This window comes from Melopsittacus undulatus, chromosome 7, assembly GCF_012275295.1.
Source record: "Melopsittacus undulatus isolate bMelUnd1 chromosome 7, bMelUnd1.mat.Z, whole genome shotgun sequence".
Classification (NCBI taxonomy): domain Eukaryota; kingdom Metazoa; phylum Chordata; class Aves; order Psittaciformes; family Psittaculidae; genus Melopsittacus; species Melopsittacus undulatus.
In genome coordinates, this window is record NC_047533.1 from 26,003,714 (window position 1) to 26,024,825 (window position 21,112).

A 21,112-nucleotide genomic window follows, 5' to 3' on the forward strand; every position below is an offset into this window, starting at 1 on the left:
TTCTTGTAATCTCTGTATCACTACTGAGCTAATTGAGGTTTTTAAGTTCTCAAGGAGCAACAGAGTCTACATCTTTCCAGAACCACAAGAAAACAACATTATATACTATTTGGCTGGTGGAGATATTCCACATCATCTTCATCATCATACACAGACTGCATCAATGACTCTCAAAGTGCATATAACAAGATTCTGCATCCTGATAAATATATGGTTATTTTTGTCTTGCTAAAAATGCAGGAGAAACACTGCTAATCTGGAGAGCAAGACAGTAAAGAGAAAATAGCTTTATGTGGCAGTGAGACTACTTTCCTATACACTAAGGCCTGGAACATCATAATCTTCAAAAAGAAACATGTGGAGGGAAAATCCTATTTAAAAAGCAGAAGTCAGAAAGAAGAATACCCAAAAGGCAGAGTTACTTTAGTATAGTATTTTATACTTGACAACATAATTCTCATGTATTTGATGTAGGATTTAGGACAGCATAAAATGATTAATAAATCAATATTTATATTGTGGTAACTGTATATACTCTGGGTCTTTACATACACATATTAAATCACTAAACTGAATGCAAATGCTTCCAGAAGCTTTGAATCAAGATGAAACAACAGTTCTTAATTTGTGTAAAACAAGTTAGGAATTATTTTGTATTGCAAGTCATACTGCAAACAATTTCAACATTCTAAACATTCTAATAATGCCATGGATCCCTGAAGTATTCCTTTAGCTTTTCTAAAAAATGTGCAGAATAATGACAATTATATATGATATGTCAATATTCTGAATTGCATTGGTACAACCATTTATTTCATGTATGTCATAAAAAAGAAAGGAAATAAAACAGCTTGCCAAGTATTTAAAGCCTGACAATAACATTATAAGGAAAAACACTTTTGATAGAGAACTGTATTTAAGTTCCTCCCAAGCCACCATAATATGACTCAGTTACAACATTGAGCCAGGATGTCACAATCTAGCTAATGCCTTTTCAGATTACTAAATATAGATAAATGTAAATACATACAGATATATGTATGATGCATAGATTTAAGATTATGATACATTAAATTTCAGAAATATCTGGGAATATTGGGTTGCTAAATTACTAATGTAGTTCCAATGGTAGTCTACAAATGAGGGTGTACAGAGGGCACTGAAAAGATAATGAAAACATAGCACAGTAAATCCTATGCTCCTGATACACACGATCAGATGTGAATTTCAGGCTTTACCTTTATAAAACAATTACTTGGTCCTCAAAGTTGAGAAGAAAACTTGTAGCTCGTGACATAAGACATAAGTTCATGACATAAGACATAAGCAGTGAAAAAAACAGTTAAAGTCTAGAGAAAAATCTGAAAGTAGTCCTGAGGCCACCCATGCAAATCCCCAGGGAGCTATGCTCCATGATCCACTGCTTCTAGGTCACCACACGCTTAGGAGATGGGGAAGGGATGTGTTGAAACCCTGTGGTTGCTGTTCCTCAGAATCCCTTCCTCCCCTCTCTAAGGGACCCATCTTCATCTCTCTCTCAGAAGCAAAATACAGCCAAGCCACAGCGTTTTGAATACAGTGTCACATAAGTTTTGTATCTTATTTAATGTGGACACAAACTAGCTAACACCATCAAGAAGATATCTAAACCTTCTCTAAGTGGATGTAGGTGAGCTCATAACAAAGGTATCAGTACCAATCTGCCCAATCCCCTCTATCACTATGGATGCAGTGAAAATATTCTGTACCTTAACAACACGTTCCCTTCCCAGGAGGGTAACTTTAGAGAAGGAAACACATTACCAGGCATACTGACATAATTTCATTGACATCAAGTGTTTTGACAACCTACAACTGACATAAGACCTGTCTGAAGATCTTTTTATTATGCTTCTTCTCTATGACTATATACATACACTTATCTATTAGGTGTCAATCCATACCAGCAATATTTCTGGTTTAGTTTGTTGTCATAAGCAATATTTAACAGCAAAAAAAATTCCAGACATATCACTTCAGCAATCTTTTCATTAATGTGGGAAAGGCAAGAGGAACATTTAACATTTTTTGTACAATTCTAGTTATTAGTGCCCCATGCTCCATTCTTACATTAAAATTTCAAGAAGGAAAAGAGACAACCAAATTGTTTAAATATCCTAATAATTAACTATATTGCTATTACACTATGCATTCATTCAGCAATGTATTGCTGAAAAGTAATTCAGCATTGTTTATGTTTGCTTTATGATTTATTTCTTTTTTTATACTTCCAAGCTACCTAAAAATTACCACTGGGCATTTTTGCAGTTGCTACGTAAATTGATTCAAGCCATGGTAAGGGAAAACATGGAGGCTGAAAACTCAAAAAAAATAGTCACATAAAAGGAACTCAACAATATCAAAATGGAGAAAACCCCAAAGAAATACAAGGTGATCTGTCACCTTTGTGATAGATCGCACCAGAATCCATCTAAAGAGTGACAATTAAAATGGTTAGATACTAAAACAATGGTGATTTGCTAAATTCTTGAGATTTCTTTCTTCAAGCAACGTATGATCAATAATCATAGTGCTATCCAACATTCATTCTGAACATTTGTTTTAGATACTTTCTCAACTGTGGCCTATTTAACATTCAATGATTTTGAATTTGGGCCAGAAAGTCCTCTAAGAAACTTCCTCCTGAAACATTTCTTCCAATTCTGACTACAAGTAAGACACACAGAAGTAAGTAACAAAGTAACATAAAGTTAAGGCTTTAAAGCTTGTGATTTTTAGAGTAATCACAATTTACAGCTCTATAGCACCTACTGGAAGCAGTTTACTCTTCCTTTCCTGAGACGTGATTTCAAATAGCCAATACCAACTTAAATCACATCAGAGAAGAGAATCACTGGATAACTTAGGTCTCTGGTCCAACCTCCTGCTCAACAGTGTGGTCAGTTACGAGGTCAGACCAGGCTACTTGATTCAGACGAGCCCTGAAAGCCTCCAAGGATGCACATGCACAGCATCACTGCACAGCTTGTCCCAACACCTGACTGCCTTAATGGGGAAAATGTTTTTCCTTTTATCAAGGAACTTATAAATCTATTAAGAAGCTTGAAATCTGAGAGTTTTATATAGCTAGCACATGTAATGTTTAATAGCCTTAATTTACTGATCCACAGTCTAACACACATACCTTCTTGAATAAAAATTATTTCAACCCGCTCCAAAGCAGCAGTAATTGTATAGTAACTTGCAATGCTCTTGCTATATGACCGCTTGATAACACAGTAAATAGCTTTTACCTCTATTGCTTTCACTGTTATAAACTGAGCAAATTAATGCCTGAGAGATAACCACTGCTAGAAATGAAGGTGAACTTTGGTGCAATGTCAATTTCTGTATTGTTAAACCTCTAACATAACCACAGGATTAGGAAGAGAAGAGACAAGTACGGTTTATTGCCAGTTACAGAGGTGGTAAGAACTAAATTTTCCAAACGAGCAGCCTAAATTTAAATTTGTCTACCCCTGCTGCTTGAGCAGAACCCACAAGTGTAGATGGAAGTTTTTACTGAACTTGGCTGGATTTCCTGCAAATATATTCATGATTGCTAGCGTTGATTTGGAGGTAAATTATAGACTCATTCTCAAATGTGATTTGTTGCATGGTTCATTAAAAATGATAACTGTTTTTTTCTGGTAGCCTCACTACTCTAGGCTCCTCACTGGCAGAGAATAAGCCTGATTCCAGAAACATGCATTAAAATATTTTTTAAAAACCCAGTGTATCTTCTTAAACTTCAGAGCATTTTTACTGTTTCAAAAAGTGCAGCCAAGCAACCCCCCAAACTCCTCTGTACATTTTATACATGTGACAATATGGAAGGGTTTGCATACAGTCAAATCATTCATATTAAATCTAAACAAAATATTTCTGCATACTCTAAAAAGCAATTCATTTCTTCCAGTATGTTTTTCTTCAGTTAGCAATGACTTAAAACAGGTGCTTTTTTCATTCCACATTTTGCAGACAAATGTAAAGAATATTCAGATTAAGCATACTGAATTAAAGTTTACTATTAAATGTCTGCAGCTTCAGCAGTATGGTTGCAGAAACACAGTGTGCCACACCACTGAGTATAGGTAAGATACTACACTTGTTTTAGTGGCGTCTTTGACCAAGAACTGCCTTCTTTTCCTACACAGACATAATTAAAGGAGTTATTTCTTACGCATTTTATGATATAAAAAGTTAGTGAAATTGTAATAAACCCCACCCTGAATCATTGCTCTAGTATTTTGAGGCCCTGAAGCAGACCTGTGATGATGGCACCTGGTCACAGGCCCTTGGATGATGCAGCACTTGACTTATTTCACAGTATCACAGAATGGTTTGGGTTGAAGGGACCTCAAACAAAGCTCATTCAGTTCCAACCTGCTTCCACTAGACCAGGTTGCTCAAAGCCCCATCCAACCTGGCCTTGAAAACTGCCAGGGATGGCAGACTTACCACTTCTTTGGGCAACCTACTCCAGTGCCTCAGCACCCTCACAGTAAAGAGCTTCCTTATATCTAATCTAAATCTACCCTCTTTCAGTTTAAAGCCATTCCCCCTTGTCCTATCACTACATGCCCTTGAGAAAAGGTATTCACAGAAAACAGACATGGCCACGACAGCACCAGGCCCCAAGGGGACACTACCAAGCTGTAATGTCTCTCTCAACCCCTCCCAGGGCCCCATCCTGCCCCCCTGCTCCCTTCCCAGGGCCCCAAGGCCACAAGCAGTCCCCAAGGCCACAGCAGAGCCAGTCTCTAGATCCCCATAGCCCTGTCCTGACCAGCCACAAGCCAACAAAGAGCACCATGAGGTCCACATGTGTTTTTGGCAGGGGTGAATGATGTTCAGCCTTTCTCTTTAGTCTGTATCAGACCCACAAATCAGAAAAGGAAAGCAATCTTCTGAAGACATGGACTTGCATAAGCTGCACAGCTTTTATTCATCGCATTGACAGCAACAGGATTTAGGAAGAAAACACTGCCAGAAGTCAGTCACCAGGGATCTGATTAGACAGAGAGCATTTAACATAATCTCTACTGTGAGCGCATTCTTCTTCCTGTAATTAAATGTCATCACAGATGCAATTATTTAGGGGCATAATTCCACCAATTTAGACACCAAACTACTTCAGCTGCAGGTGGAAAAAGTAAATAAAGGACAGGAATGAAAATGTGGGTGTTGTTATGACTAGAGGCTGGGCTACTAAGCAACTAGAAGTCATAAGAAAAAGCAGGTTATGAGGCAGAACTTCAAAAACTTAAGTAGTGCTCAAAATTATCACACACTAACAGAAATATTTCTGAAAAGTTTGTCCCTTCTGTCCTAAAGAATTACAGGATTATTTTGAAGCCAAAGGATATCCTATCTGTTACTCCAGATGGTTTTTTTGGGAAGCAAAAACACATAGACTTTGTTTATCTCTGTCTACAATATTTAGAAACACTATATTTATTTCTAGTATGTATATTATATTAACATTACATTCATTTGTATCCCCAAAGACAAACCAATGGCATGAAGATCAGAAATTTATGTTTGCAAACTATGACACCCAAAAAACAGGCAAATACGCACATCTTTCTGAGGGACTGCTAACAGAGAAAATTAAAGTCTATGGCTTCTGGGAAAGTCAAAATTCCATGAAGGATTGAAAATTACAGTGGTCTTAGTTATATTCTTTATGTAACTCTGGTTAGGTTATCTACCCATGCAGATGCTGACAGTTTCTGCTCTGAAGAAGTGGTACTTTGAATGGATATGCCCCTCAGAAAAGCAGGTGTGGGTTTTGAAGCCAGAATTTTGGAAGTAAGAGAGGCTAAGCGGAACCCGACTTGAACATCAGTCTCATTCTATCTTGTATCATAAACAGCTGAATTATTTTGGTTTCGGTTTCTTTTCTGAAGTTCACATAGCTTCAGCAATGTTGATCACACTTTTATAAGGCTGTATATTGGTATATTTAGAAGGATGATACGAATGATATTTATATTCCCAAATACTGGAAAGTGACAAAACTATGCGGCAAGAGTAGCCATGCCTCTCCTTGTTTCAGATCAGCTCAGAAGCCACAATGGGCACTAACAACAGAAACAGTTAACAGCTGTCTGGAAAGAACAATACTGAGAAGCAACTGGACATAAATGACTGACTGTGGGAAGAAAGGGAAAGAAAATGTGTTTATTAGGAAAAACTACTAAAATACTGTTTAGTTTTAGTCTTTCTCCACTATATTATCTACACATTACACTGATTAAATTGTTGGCACTCTCTTTTACTGACTTATCTGTCTTCTAACAGTTTTGTAGTTGATTTTCATATTATTTTGTGAGTTCCAATAAGAATTAAAGAACCTTGGATTAACAACCAGAAGTTTTGAGAATACTTCTGAACACACAAAATAAACATTTGTCATTACTCTCACAGCTTTGCAGGAATGGTGGTTTTAATTGGGATTTGAGTAACAGGCAGAAAAAAAAAACCCAGTGTAATTAAACTGTCATGAAACATATGAAATTATATATAATCATGTATAAATGCAATCCTGGGCCTTTCTCCATCCTATTATTAAACAACTATAAACAGCTTCACAGGTAGGTACCTGAGACATATATAAAATATTCACTGATAAAATTCATGTGGAATCACAGCACACTTTCAATAACTTCAATGGAATACACAGAAATTGTTGTAGGCCTTACAGGAACTTCTAAACATCTACCTTCAATACAATATAAAACGATTTTACTATTAACTCAAGTTGCAGGAGGCTGTTTACAACAAAGTGTGACAAAAGTCCCTGAACACCAACTTGTCTCTCTATGGGAATATTTGTTAATAGTACTAAATGGTAAATCCCAGTGAGGATAAAAGAGAAAATATAAAAATGCATCTGAAGGTTATTGTTGTTTGTTCATATAAAAAATAAAATATACTGACAGATTCAATTTCTGAATCATATCTTTCTGGTAATGCAAAGAGAACATCCCTGTATGTATTAAGTGTAATACAACTGAATGTATGCTAAGTGAATACCTGGAATATTTTATTTTATTAATAAAAGTTAATGATGGTGTTGATTTCTCTCTTCAGTTTCTCAGCCCACTCCTTCCCCCCACAGACATGTGCAGTGTATCTACTTCAATGTATTAGCTATCATCACCATGTGTACTTGCACTTGTAATTGAGTTGCTGTATCTAGATTGAGGCACTGTATTTTTTTTTAATGTTGTAGTATTCACTTCAAAAGAAGTATTTTTTTACTTATTATTCTATAAACCACTCTAGTTTTCTTTATTTGCTAAGTGCATGTCACTGGAACAGAAAACAAGTTAGGCAAGTGTACATGACACAAGCAGTGGAAAGCACACCTGAGGCGCACACAGCCCAGAGGCAGTGGCAACCCCCAGAGGCAGTAGCACCTCCTTTGCTTGGAGCTTTGCTCAAAGCCCCATCATAGTGGTCAGGCATATAGGGTGCAATGAGAAAGGGAACAACTGAATTCTGACCCTACTACTCTCATCTGCAAAGCACTGATGAAGGAATTGGTGCACCACCTGTAACTGAAAGCAGTACTGACACAGCTTACAGCCATGCAGGCCCCACAGGGTAAATTACCCCCAATGGGTAAACACATTGTTCCCTACCTTTAAATCCTTTTTGAGAAACTTTGGGGAAGACAGTATCAAAATAGAAGCCATTCCATACAAGAGAAGTAATATTTGCATAAACATTTTTAAAACACTGTATTCATCTTGTTGCTAGAAACATAAAACTCATTAACACCACTCTGATTTTTACATGTGTGGTGAAGTCCTCAAAATATTTAGATGTGATGATATAAATAGAGTGACACCTTGCAGTAAGATGCATTCTTTAATTTAAATGTCTTCTGAAGCTAAACTGTCAAAATGTAAGAAATATTACAAGTTTTGTTACCACAATTTGCTAAAATGCAACCAAAATGGAATGTCATTAATTTATAAAAGTGCCATGAAAATGTAAAAACATCATTGCTTACCACTGCCAAAATTATTTGTACTAGAAACAGTTATGAAAGCAAATAATCACTTACGTAGTTTCAATTTCACTTCTGCATGAAAGACTACACCAAGACACTTGCTGCTTCAGTCTCAGTGAAGGTCTATCTTACAGATGTGAATGGGACATGAGTGCAAGCTTCACACACTGTTAGTCACTGTTTATTCAATTAATTCCATTCAGGTCCTAAATAAATAAATAAACTGAATTATCCTGCATAAAAATAAAAATCATGTAATACTTAAACTCTGTTGAGAATGCTAATTTAATTTTAGACATAGCACCTTTTTGTCCTAACAGTTTTAACTAGAGCATAACTTTTCTCAAAAAGAACATGCAGTTTTATCAAGCTAGAGTAAGCAGCCTCCCTGGAAAATCCATCATGAAGCATTTAATTTCCTAAAGCAAAATGAAATTTGCCTGGTCATTTTTTTTAAGGATTTTCCACTGGACTTACCAGTGGCTCAGTTTATAGGAGAGCCACAATTTGAGTGCCATTAGTATTCTACCTGCCTTAAGAAATAAGGATCTTTTAGGCAAAAATGAAATAAAATCATCCTTGGATAAAAAAGTAACATCCCAGTTTAGGATGTTAGCTGGTATAGTGAGTCCTGCTTTTTTCAACAGTTACACCAAGTCAACAGGTCTTTAAGCAATATGGTCTAATGGAAGGTGTCCCAGCCCTTGGAGGGGGAGGGTGGTTGGAACTAGGTGATGCTTAAGGTCCCTTCCAACCCAAACCATTCTGAGATTCTATGAAATAAGCACCAACCAAATAACCAGTTCGTGGCATGGAAAAGCCCTGCAAACATAACCTTGGTCAACTTAACTCTGTGCAGACTTCCTGCATGACTCTGTCAATAAAGTAATCTAAAACTGGAGACAGAAAATCAGAGGGTAAATCTGTGCTGTGCTATTGCTTTCTCCTGCAGTGACACCCAGGATTTGCCTAGTTGTTGAGACAATGGAGGGCAATGCTAAAGTGTTTCTGAGTGTCATAGGTACCACACAAGTCTCAAGTAGCCCAGGATCCCAGAAGCATGAGATGGCTGAACACCACCTTACACACCTTCTGTGCCCATCTAGGTATCTGGCTAACCAAAGATTTCACTGGTAACACACACAAACATGACCAATTATTTCTGGTCACTTTGTTCAGGTCATACTGATGCTCATCTGGACCAAGAAGAGAGTGTTTCTTTCTGCCACTTCTCATACCTATAGCATACTACTTCTGACATCTACAAGAGCTGCCTGAGCAGTTTTTCTTTTCTGGAAATCCATGTTTAAATGTGGAACTATGGCAGAAAGAGGATAATGTGAGAATCTATGAACTCTCTCTTGGTGTAATGCTTAGAGAATTTTTGTTCGCCACACAAATTCCCATCACAGTGTAACAAATGGGGTATTTTCTGCAAAGGAAAAAAAAAAGCAGTGAAATACCAGCCATATCACGTTGAAAAATCAAGTATATTGAAAAATGTATTTTATTAGCAGCAATGTTTTAATTTTAAATCATGTGCCTGGCACAATATTATACAGAAAACTTTTGTACACATAAATTCTTCACTCAAACAGCAGATAACTAGAAGTTCATGTTGACAATAAAGAACAAAATAAAATATGATTTGTTCATACTACTGTGGAAAAGTAAACATTTCCTTGCAACTACTGTCATAAATCCTCAAAAATGTATAAAATGATCTGACACCAAGAAGCAGTTTTCCTGCAAAATATTACACATCCAGCAAAGTCAGCTTCTTCAACACCATCACTGTTCCCATGTAATCCACAAGAAGTGCAAGTCCAGGATAATATCAAAATTCAGCGTGTTTCCATTTCCCAGCATCATAAATATCAGCTGCTTGTATCAAGGTGCTTATTGCTTATCTAGTATTGATCCTGGCAACATCCAGGATAGTTGATTTTGTCAGTTAATCTCTAATTTTACTTTTAAAATACTCCACAACAGCTCCAGTCCTCAGATCCAAATATCAAAGTGGCTCTAAAGTACCAAAAAAAAATATTTTATTGTAACAAGACCAGGAATTGGATATAGTGATTAAAATTTGATCACAAATCTTTGCATTGAATCTTGTGTATTTCTACTGAAGCGTTAAGAAAAATTAAAAGGTTCCTGGCACAGTTTCTCACTGTAGAGGAATGCAGGTTGGTTTCCTTATTTATTTATTAAAAGGATGAATTTGTTGAAACTGCTTTTTAATCTCACATATTAAAATCATTCTCAAATGAATTTTCTTGGTTGAAATTATGACTAAAATGAGAACACCAGTTTCAGAAGTCTAGATTAGCATATGCTGTGTCAAGTGATGGCACAAGAGAGATATTCTCATATTAGTAATTTATGACTGTACACTTTGATTCATCCCTTTACATTCAGGGACATATATTTTGGAAAAAAATACAACATAAAAAGTGGTCTATTATTTATTTATTTTTAAACTTTATTAAAGTTCATCTGGAATCACAAAGCAGAAAACCCTTAACTTTTATGTCAGTTTTCCGAAGTCACAGGGCCAGAACTGCCTACAGAGTCTCTCTTTAAAGGGCTTTGCTCAGTACTCCTACCAGAAATAGCATTCCTAGATCTTGAGACTGTCAGAAATACGAAACTTTCCTATGTCATGCTTGTGATACTGATTTAATTCTTCATGTCAGCTTGCACTACAACATGATGGATGGAGAGCGATTTGGCATGGTCACAGAAGCCACATGCAGGGTGGCTTTCATACCACTCTGCCCTCAGAAGAGCAGTTTATCTGCTGACCCACCAACCCCTCACTTGCATCAAGAATGATGAGCTGAATTTAGCATTCACAGAGCAACTAACACTTCAAAGTATTTTGCGAACATGTTTGTTCCCCATGTTTCAACTGTCAGCCAGGTTTTGTTGTGGATGAGTTTTTTAGGGGGTTTGGTGCTGTGGTTTTGCGAGTTTGGGGGTTTTCTCAAAATTCCATATTGTTTCCTAAAAGTGAATTGCTTCCAACTGCTTATTCCCCACTGATTACAGAATTATTATCACTTGCTTATGACAATTTCCACAGCAACCCATATAATCTCAGACTGCTGTGACTTCAAGTGGAAAATAAGCACCATAAATTCATGCAAATGTCACCTGTTAAAAACTGAAGTAAGAGACAAGGAAAAAGATATTGTCACATGTGATACAGGAATGTCAAAACAGAATGCAAGCCAAAAATTTTTGCATGAAATATTGCTGCATTTTTCTTACAATAAACATGTCAGTTCAGCACAGAGAGCTTCCAGCTAAGCACGATGCTCTCAACACCCATAAGTCAGATTGCATAGCAGATGTTAAACGTAAAATCCATTAAGACCAATTAGATTCTGCAGAAGAAAAAAATAGTAATAGCATGCACAGCAACGCTACATTACACAACAGTACTGAGAGATACAGTGAACCTCAAAAAAAAAAACCCCACAAACACAAACAAACAAGCTTGAAAATGTAAATTATGCTTTCTCCTCACAAAGAAGACCAGCTAACAGAAGGTATGTTACATTGCCTACAGCCTTGTGAAGCAAGGTCTCCTGCCTCCTGGTCTCCTGTCTCCAGCTAGAAGCAACTTTGGTGAAGGCCATCACCTACAGTGCTCCAATAGGTAATTAATCAGTGGTCTCTATGGCAGCACAAGAGTTTAAGCCTCTTTCCCAAACTGCATATGCATTGCATGTCATGTTAACTGACCCAGATCATCTTCATGAATACTAAGGTGATAGCTTCAATATCTAGGAGCCAAGCTATCAAGGGGCAGGGGGGAAATAAGGAAAAGATTATGATATACTCAGTAGACCCTTTTCACTAACACATAAGAATTTACTCCTTTTATTAATTATTAAAAAACAGGATTTATAATGGACACATGGAACAGATCTGTGAGCACTTTTCAGAACTAATCCACCAATACTAGGTGCAGGTTGAATTCTGGCTGTGTAGTAACTGTGTAGACAAATGAAGTTGTCACTGTATACATGACAGCCTGCACACCACTGGGGGCAAAGAACCTAATGTTTTTTTTTGTAGGAATTATGCATAGTAAGAGGAAAGTCTGTCTCTGTACTTGTCAGGACATGCTGCCAAAGGCTGAAGCATTATTTCCTGGTAAGCAGTTTCAAATGACCTCCGGTTCTTCAATCAGAATTAGTTTGCAACAACTAATCCTTCCCTAGATATTAAGGAACTCAAAGAGTAATTAAATATATATGTAACATCCAAGATAAATTTAATCTGCCTGAAGGTTTAATAATATAATTTCTTTTTCTTTTTCTTTTTTTTTTTTAAGTGATATATCATCATTTCAACTCAAAATACTTACTGAAGTTTGAGATATCCTAGAAAAAGACCTCAACCTGAAATCTGTTCCACAAACCATAGATTAAACCTTTGGCCACCAAATATGCCTTAGCAGCTCTAAGAAACATACTCAGCTACTCAGGACCTAAGGAAATGGGTGGAACATATATATCCTAATGTATTTTTCCAAACACTTTGCTACAGAGTTGAACACAAGTCCTGAGAAGAATGGGTGAAAGAGAAGTTTGTGTAATTGCTATAGAGGTACAGACCAACAACTAATACAGTTGCTGGTTGCAGATGCTCATGCTGTGAATAGCAAATGCAAACACAGCTAGAGCTTTTCCAGCAGAACATAACACTAGGTTTCTTCTCTGCTAGCACTAAATTAAGTCTCAGGTGCTGGCCAAAACCAGAACAAGCTCCCTGAAGTTTTTTGTCTTGATAATTTTCCCTGTAAGGCACAGTCCAGAGCTGGACATTCCCCATGAGAGCTCCTGAAATCAGCAACCTCCCAAACAAAACTGGGGTTCATGGGGACATGTGGCAAGGAACAAATTGAAAAGTGATTGCTCTTCTCTGTATATTAAGGTCTGTTTATGTGCGAGGAAAGAATACAATCCAGGCTAATGCTGTTGGAGAGCCTGCAGCCAGTAAGCCTGACCACTCTTCTCACCCCTGATGCAGGCTTCCAAGGTTTGCTCTCCCTTTGATGAATTTTTGTGCAGCAGTCAGGCAAAGTAACAGCAAGCACCCAATGCATCCAGGGCACTTAATGCTCTATCAACAGTCATCATCAATTGGACATTTAAAAACGAAAAAGCAAACAAAACTAAAGCATTACTTCAGGCATTGTTTTTTGCTTGTTTCTCTTCTCATTTTGGTGATTTGTCTCCATATTGCTATGTTTCAGAAAAATATATCTACTCATATGAACATGTAAAAAATTGTTAAACAAAAAAGATTGCTAAACACATAACAAGCAGCCAAAATTAAAATATGCTCCCCATCTTTTCAGCCTACTTTTATCTCCGCCATTTTTGCACTCAGAAGTAAAAAAACCAAAACATACACACCCAAAAAACATTAAACAAAAAGAAAAGAAAAAAGAAAGGTTAAGTGTACTGATTTAAGCAATAACTTTTAGTTATCATAACATTGTAACTTGGAAGACTGAAAATCAAAACAAAAATCATGATGTAGAGCATCAAATTCATCCCTGGCATTATTCCACACAAATCAGTGGTATTACACCAGGGATTAATTTGGAAGACTGGTATGAATTACAGCACTGTTCTATAAAGCAACCACATGCAAAATATAACCTAAAGCATTATAAGCATCACAAATGCACACAAATAATTATGCACCTACGTATCTATTTCTGAGCAAACAGAACCAAGTGTTCACAGTCTTGATATGAAGAAGGAACTTCTACTATTTAGAAAATCATTATGACTATTTTTCTCAAGAAGAAGATTTAATAATCATGTAAAATACTTGATGAAATTCCACCCTGTAGATTGTAAAGCTCCTCTACAACTCAACTTCTACATATCGTAATGAAATATGATTGACAATAAGTTATGCAATTAATCTTCAAAAACTCATTTAATATAGTGTGAAGATTGATTTTTAAGCACTTAAATCTGCTCAGCAAAGGCTGGTCACCACCCACACCATATACAGTAGTGTAAATTATTTAATTAATTTCTCCCCCAACTAGAAACCCTTTCACTTTTCTATCCTTTATTAAATACCATGCTTAGGTTCAGTTTTAGACACTAAACAGGTTGCTTCTGTTTAGCTGCCCTGCTGATGAAATTAGTTAGAGGCTGTATCTCCCACCTCACCACAGCAGCAGGCGGATGCTCTACCAGAGCATCCGTCCTGCGCTCAGGGAGCGTGAGACCACACAGAGGCAGAAGAAAGAAGCGAATGGAGTACAACTCACTCTTCCATAGGCTCAGCTGGCTCTCAAAAATATCTGTTACGTTCAAGCCTGCCTGTGCCTTTCAAAGACAAATCTCAGATAGGGGCTGGTGTTCTCCATCCAGCTGCGGTTCCATTATTCGAAACCACTGCCCAGCCAGTGCCCTACATAGCACTACATACTTTGCCAGATCTAAACTCATTCGTTCTTGCTTGATTTTCCTATTTGCAAGTGATCTGAAACCTTAAAGCCTAACCCCCAGTCAACCAGCGAAGTTGCTTAGGAGCTGTGTACCGGCCACGGAGTGGTTTATTTTCTTTTTTCCATTGTTCCCCCTTTCCCCCCATGTTGGAACCACGCCGTTTCTTGCTCCTCGGGAAGCTGGCCGTGCCCTGGCTGCCCCTTGCCTCACAGAGACCGTGCCCAGGCGCAGTGCGCTCACTCGGGAAGTAAAAGCAACCATAAAATATTAAAACCCTTCCCCGCTCGGGGCTCCGCCGTTCCAGTCTCCCCACTGCCTCCCTGGGTGGGAGCGCCGCAACCCTCCACCGCGGGGCCAGCACTGCGCCCGCCCACAGGAATGGGACCCCCCGCTGCCGCAGGCCCCCGACCCGGCACCGGCGCGACGTCCCCACGCAGAGCCCGACAAGGGCCAGGTAGTGCAGGCGGACGGTTCTTCCCTTGGCACACGCACCAAAAGGTGGGCGCAGCTCCCGCTGCTTCAATGCGCGGGAGAAGCTGGTCCCCCGCCGCGCTCCAGACGGGGCAGTAGGCAGCCCTGTCCCTCCCGCTCCCCAGCGCATGGAATAGAATGTGAACTGTGGCGGTGGCAGCACCGAATGAGGGTGGAGAGGGGGCAGCTCCAGTTCCTCTTGGGCTACATGTTGCTTTAGGACAGCAAGGGTCGGAGTGTAGGGGTGAGGGTGCACTTTTAACTGCACATTACAGTGCACCCTCGCGGGGCCGGGGCGCGGGCGGCACTTACTAAAGAAGATGTACTCGGTGTAGCTGCTCCAGATCTTGTCTTCTCTGTACTGGTTGATGAATGCGGCGGTGCCGGTGGAGTTGCAAGCCACCATGTGGAAGCCCGCCTCGGAGAGCCGGTCGAAGGCTTGCTCTAGGTAGGTGAATTTGAGGTAGAAGCGGGAGGTGTACTTCTCGGGGGGGCGATCGGGGTCGCGGCTCTCGTTAAGGGTCTCCCCGAAGACCTCCTTGGCCAGGGCGATCCTGCCGCACACCATGATGCGGGCGACGCGGCGGAACTTGGCGTCCGCCTGGTTGTCCCGCACCGTGGTGTAGGAGCCGCGGTAGCCCACGGTGAGGAAGCCTGAGCGCTTGTCCAGCGCCGCCCGCTGCAGCCGGTCGCTGCTGCCCTGTGAATTGCTGTCCTCCAGGTCGCTCTGGCAGCCCTCGTCGTTGAGCGAGCTCTGCTTGGTGACCTTGGGCGACAGCAGCTTCACCAGGTCGCCCAGCTGGAAGTACTCGGCCTCCCGCAGGAGCCGCTCCTTCTCGGGGAAGTGCTCGGGCAGCGCCAGCTGCTTGTCCCGCAGGTAATCCAGCACGTACCTGAAGAGGAAGCCGTCGCGGTCGATGAAGAAGCGCGCTCGGCTGTCCCTGGGCAGCTGGCGGGCTGCCGCCGGGCCGCCCCGGCACGGGGAGAACATGGTGGCCAGCGTGCTGTCCGGGACGCTGAGCAGTGTGGAGTGCCTCGTCACGTACACCTGGCCCCCCACGTTCAGCTCCACCACCTCGGGGAACGGCGAGCCCGACGGCCCCGACACCATGTCGCTGATGGGCAGGATGCTGCCGCCCGCCTCCTTCAAAGCCATGGCTGCGAGCGGGCGGCCGCGAAGGAGGGTCTCCCTCCTAAAAAAGCCGGCCTCCCTCCCTCCCCTCTACCCACCCCACCCCTCTCTTCCCTCCCCTCCTTCCCCTCCTCCTTCTCCTCCTTCCACCGCCGAGCCCGGAAGCGCCTGGACGGAGCCGCTGCTCCCGCCGCCCTCCGGAGCGGCCGCGCTGCTCGGCGCCAGCCCTCACCTGCCCCCCTGCGCCCCCTCGCTGCCCCGGTCGCGGGACGGGCTGAGCTGCGCTGTGGGCTGGCACGGCCCGGCCAGGCGCGACCCGCCCCGCCCCGAGCTCTGCCCTTGCCCCTACCCGCGCTCCGCCCGGCGGTGGAGCCGCGGGGACCTGCAACCGCGCTGGGCTCACGGCCGAGCGGCCGCCAGAGCCGGCTGCCGTTTGGAGAAGCGCTGCCAGGCCCGGCCCAGGGAAGAGCCAAGCCCCTACCCCGGCTCCTCCCCCCTCCTCGGCTGGATGGCTTTTTTGGTTCGCTTTGGCTTTTTTATTTGTTTTCCGCCTGAAAACCTTCCAGCCTCCCCCAGATCCGTCTGCCTCCCTTACACTGTCACTCCGGTTGGCACTCGCAGGGTGCTAGAGTGAAGAATGATGTTCGTCCTTCCAAAAGTAGTGTTCTTCTAGACGCACATGATAGCATTTTTCACCATCTTCCATATATGAGCATACTCTTACCGTTGGGGTGGGGGGGGGGGGGGAGGGAATTTAATTGAGGACACAAAAGAAAACCGCATTTACTGTGCTGATGATACAAATGTACCCTCTTGCCTTGGTGGGACACAAATGCTGCGTTTGATGTCCTACTGCTTTGCTGGGGCACAGCACACTGAGATCTTGATTTTGAGAGAAGCTTAATGTGCACTCTAGTTTGACGGTGGAATTGGGGTGATTCAGAGCAGAAAAAGTCAGCTGCCATTAGGATCCAGATGTCAGATATAGATTTTGATTTGGAACACATTAGCGTCTGGATTCTTGGCCGTAAAGCAACTAAATTTGTACTCTGTTTAAGCAGTAATTTTTTAAAATTTGTATTATTTTTAGGCAGAGCCACAGCTAACCTACATCCAGATTTCTGATGATTGTACTTTCAGGCTTTGCTGCTGGAATGTATCGGAGCACAGACTTGTGCACATGTGTCAGATGAGAGGTGTGCAATTGCTCATGCCAACAAAAAGAGAGGCCTAAACCTGAGTGCGTTTCTCTGACTACCAGTGCCAGGTCTAAGTGTGACTCTGTTTGCTGGGTGGTTCATGCATGGGAATGCTTTAGGTTTTGTTTCATTTAAACAAGGGTCACTTCAGCCCTGGGGGTAAAAGCCATCAGTTTGCAGGCAGATAGAGCTGCAGCTTTTTCCTTCTCACTAGTGCTTGGAGATCAAGAAAACCAGTTATCCAAAGCTTAGTCACATTCTTTAAAATACTTTTGTAGACTTATCACTTTTAAAGCAGTAACACAGACATCTTCACATCACCTCATCCCACCAATCTGACATACCTTTTTCAAGGTGGGATGAACCAGTCTCTGGTCCTACCTTCCTCCCTCCATTCACCATAAACAACCCCTAAATCTACGTTGAGAGAGAGCTCCTAGCTTTTACATGGCTAGTACTAAGGGAAGCACATCCACCACCCACCCATCGGGCGGGGAGTGCTGGGAAGACTGAGCAAAGACTCCTAGAAACTAGATGTGTTTTGTTCAAACCTAAAGAATTATGTGGGAGTGAAAGGCCTTGTAGCAGAGAACAAATGTGCAGGAAAGATTTCTGCAGTGCCCCTTCTTGCCTATTTACTGAAACTGATTAATAGTTTTGAAAAAGGGGATGACTGTAAGTAACTAAGTAACATTCTTTCTCTTTCCTTGGTTATTTCACCTGAAATGCTCTTAAGGTCAGAAAAACCACTCAGTCTGCTAGGCAACAAGAAAGCAGGGCATTGTTTTTTATTGACCATTTTGTCATGCATTTCTTTACATTCAAATCCTTAAAACACAAGGAGACAGTTTTCATTGTTTTGGTCTTGCCTGTAGGGAATATTGTTTTTCCCAGGGGCTCATTTGAGATTTTTTTGCTAATTTCATGTCCACTCTCTTCTGTCCAATATGGAATAGTAATTTAACCATATCTAAGACAATTCATGCCAGAGCACTACATGGCTCATAACACCACATTATAGAATCATAGAATCATAGAATAGTTAGAGTTGGAAAGGACCTCAAGATCATCTAGTTCCAACCCCCCTGCCATGGGCAGGGACACTTCACAATAAACCATATCACCCAAGGCTTCATCCAACCTGGTCTTGAACACCGCCAGGGATGGAGCATTCACAACCTCCCTGGGCAACCCATTCCAGTACCTCACCACCCTCACAGTAAAGAATTTCTTCCTTATATCCAGTCTAAACCTCTGCTGTTTAAGTTTCAACCCATTACCCTTTGTCCTACCACTACAGTCCCTAATGAATAGTCCCTCCCCAGCATCCCTGTAGGCCCCCTTCAGATACTGGAAGGCTGCTATGAGGTCTCCACGCAGCCTTCTCTTCTCCAGGCTGAACAGCCCCAACTTTCTCAGCCTGTCTTCATATGGGAGGTGCTCCAGTCCCCTGATCATCCATGTGGCCCTCCTCTGGACTTGTTCCAACAGTTCCATGTCCTTTCTATGTTGAGGACACCAGAACTGCACACAATACTCCCAAGTGAGGTCTCACGAGAGCAGAGTAGAGGGGCAGGATGACCTCCTTCGACCTGCTGGTCACGCTCCCCTTGATGCAGCCCAGGATACGGTTGGCTTTCTGGGCTGTGAGTGCACACTGCTGGCTCATGTTCATTTTCTCATCGACCAACACCCCCAAGTCCTTCTCCGCAGGGCTGCTCTGAATTTCCTTTTTGTCCAGCCGGTAGCTGTGCCTGGGATTGCTCTGACCCAGGTGTAGGACCTTGCACTTGTCATGGTTAAACTTCATGAGGTTGGCATCAGCCCACCTCACAAGTGTGTCGAGGTCCCTCTGGATGGCATTCCTTCCCTCTAGCGTATCAACAGAACCACACAGCTTGGTGTCATCAGCAAACTTGCTGAGGGTGCACTCAATTCCATTGTCCATGTCAGCGACAAAGATATTAAACAAGACCGGTCCCAGCACTGATCCCTGAGGAACACCACTTGTTACTGGTCTCCAGCCGGACATTGAACTGTTGACCACAACTCTTTGAGTGCGACCATCCAGCCAGTTCTTTATCCACCAAGTGGTTCACCTATCAAATTGATGTCTCTCCAATTTAGAGACAAGGATATCGTGTGGGACAGTCTTGAGCTCTTTGAACAAGTCCAGGTAGATGACATCAACTGCTCTACCCCTGTCCATCTGTTCCGTAGCCCCATCATAGAAGGCCACCAAATTGGTCAGGCAGGATTTCCCCTTGTGAAGCCATGCTGGCTGTCACCAAGCACCTTGTTGTTTTTCATGTGCCTTATCATGTCTTCCAGGAGAATCTGCTCACAGATTTTGCCAGGCACAGAGATGAGACTGACTGGTCTGTAGTTATCATTGTGGGCTACTGCCATACCCAGTGCAGTGCCACTAAACAGAGGACAATTCAATTTCTTTCTCATGTGCAGAAGCCTGTGACTGCAACAGAACCATGCCTTAAACCTTCTCTCTAGAGGCTTGTGTTTATAAGGATATGTAATGTAAGGATATGTATCTTGACAAATGTTACAGCGAGATCATTTACCACACAGGATTGCCCAAGTTTGGCAGGTTGTGTAGAAGTCATGCATAAAATAAATGTTAATATATTTCTTCCCAGTATTATCAGGGAAAGAAGGGAGAATCAGTGCTTCATTCTTTCTAGGCTCAACAGCCATTGCCTGAAGCACTGGAAAAATCCTTATACCAAATACTTGCAGTCACTTCTTTATTAAGCTTCTGTATGCTGCCTCTTATTTGGTCAGCTCATGGTTTCCTCTCTAAATAAGTATATGCTGGGCCCAGCAATGTCTTTGGGTTGATGGAAAAGGCTCTTATAAATTCCAAAAATAATTTTTCATGAGAATGGGCAGAGAGAACATATTTGTGCTCTGTGGGGTAAGAAATATCTTCCTACACGCTTACATTATACATAGTGCAACAGCATCCTGCAGTGCCATTTGAGTGAAGTCTAAGGCCAGTACAATGGAAATAAGTAAAACTGCAAGTACATAAGTAAATATCCTTAAGGCTTAGGTATATGAGGGTTTCTGATGCTTAAAGCAGAATAAAAAAAATGCAGGAGAAAGTCTGCCGTGATTTGTCTCCGTATTTGTGGGAGTGTTTTGAGATAGGGCTGAAGACTTCATGTAAGGGAGAATTTCTTTCAGAGATTTCCTTAGGCAGGCAGAGTGGTGAAAGCAGGCAACAACACCACCCCCTTGAAAGCAGCCTGGAGGGGCACAAGGCAGGATGTGTTTCTCAGCAAAAATCTTTTCACTGTAGTTCTTTCTGCTTTGGAGTTAGTCAGTGTGCTGGTTTAACCCTGCTACATGGGGAGAGACATTTTAGGAGAGCCTGTTGTGATAGGACGAGGGGAGATTCAGGCTGGATGTGAGGAAAAACCTCTTTATGATGAGGGTGGTAAAATACTCGAACAGGTTGCCCAGGGAAGTGTAGACGTGCCATCCTCAAGGCCAGGTTGGGTATGGTTCTGGGCAATCTGATCTAGATGGAAATGTCCCTGCTCACTGCAAGGGGAGTCAGTTAGACTAGATGACCTTTGAAGGTCCCTTCCAACCCAAACTATTTGATGATTCTATTATTCTAGACATTGGAGAGGATTGTGGTGAGAGAGGGGGAAACAACAGAAAGGAGTGTCAGGAAGATCATCCAGACTACATCATGTAGATCAACCAGGGCATCCTTATGAAGAAA

General features: G+C 41.6%; 1 protein-coding gene across 2 annotated transcripts in view; it reads right to left on the reverse strand.

Annotated features, from left to right (window-relative positions):
- The window catches only part of KCTD8 (potassium channel tetramerization domain containing 8), a 95,040-nt gene extending 78,854 nt beyond the window's left edge, over positions 1 to 16,186 (reverse strand). Inside the window, exons 1-2 of one of the 2 annotated variants that reach the window (XM_034064911.1) lie at positions 15,343 to 16,180; positions 3,568 to 3,580 (exon numbers count right to left, since the gene is read on the reverse strand). In XM_034064911.1, coding sequence (XP_033920802.1) covers positions 3,568 to 3,580; positions 15,343 to 16,141 — 812 coding nt within the window. In that variant the 5' untranslated portion in view covers positions 16,142 to 16,180. Of the gene's footprint in view, positions 1 to 3,567; positions 3,581 to 15,342 lie in introns of both variants that reach the window. The other variant, XM_013129052.3, reaches the window with a different exon arrangement.
- Between the last annotated feature and the right edge of the window lie 4,926 nt (positions 16,187 to 21,112).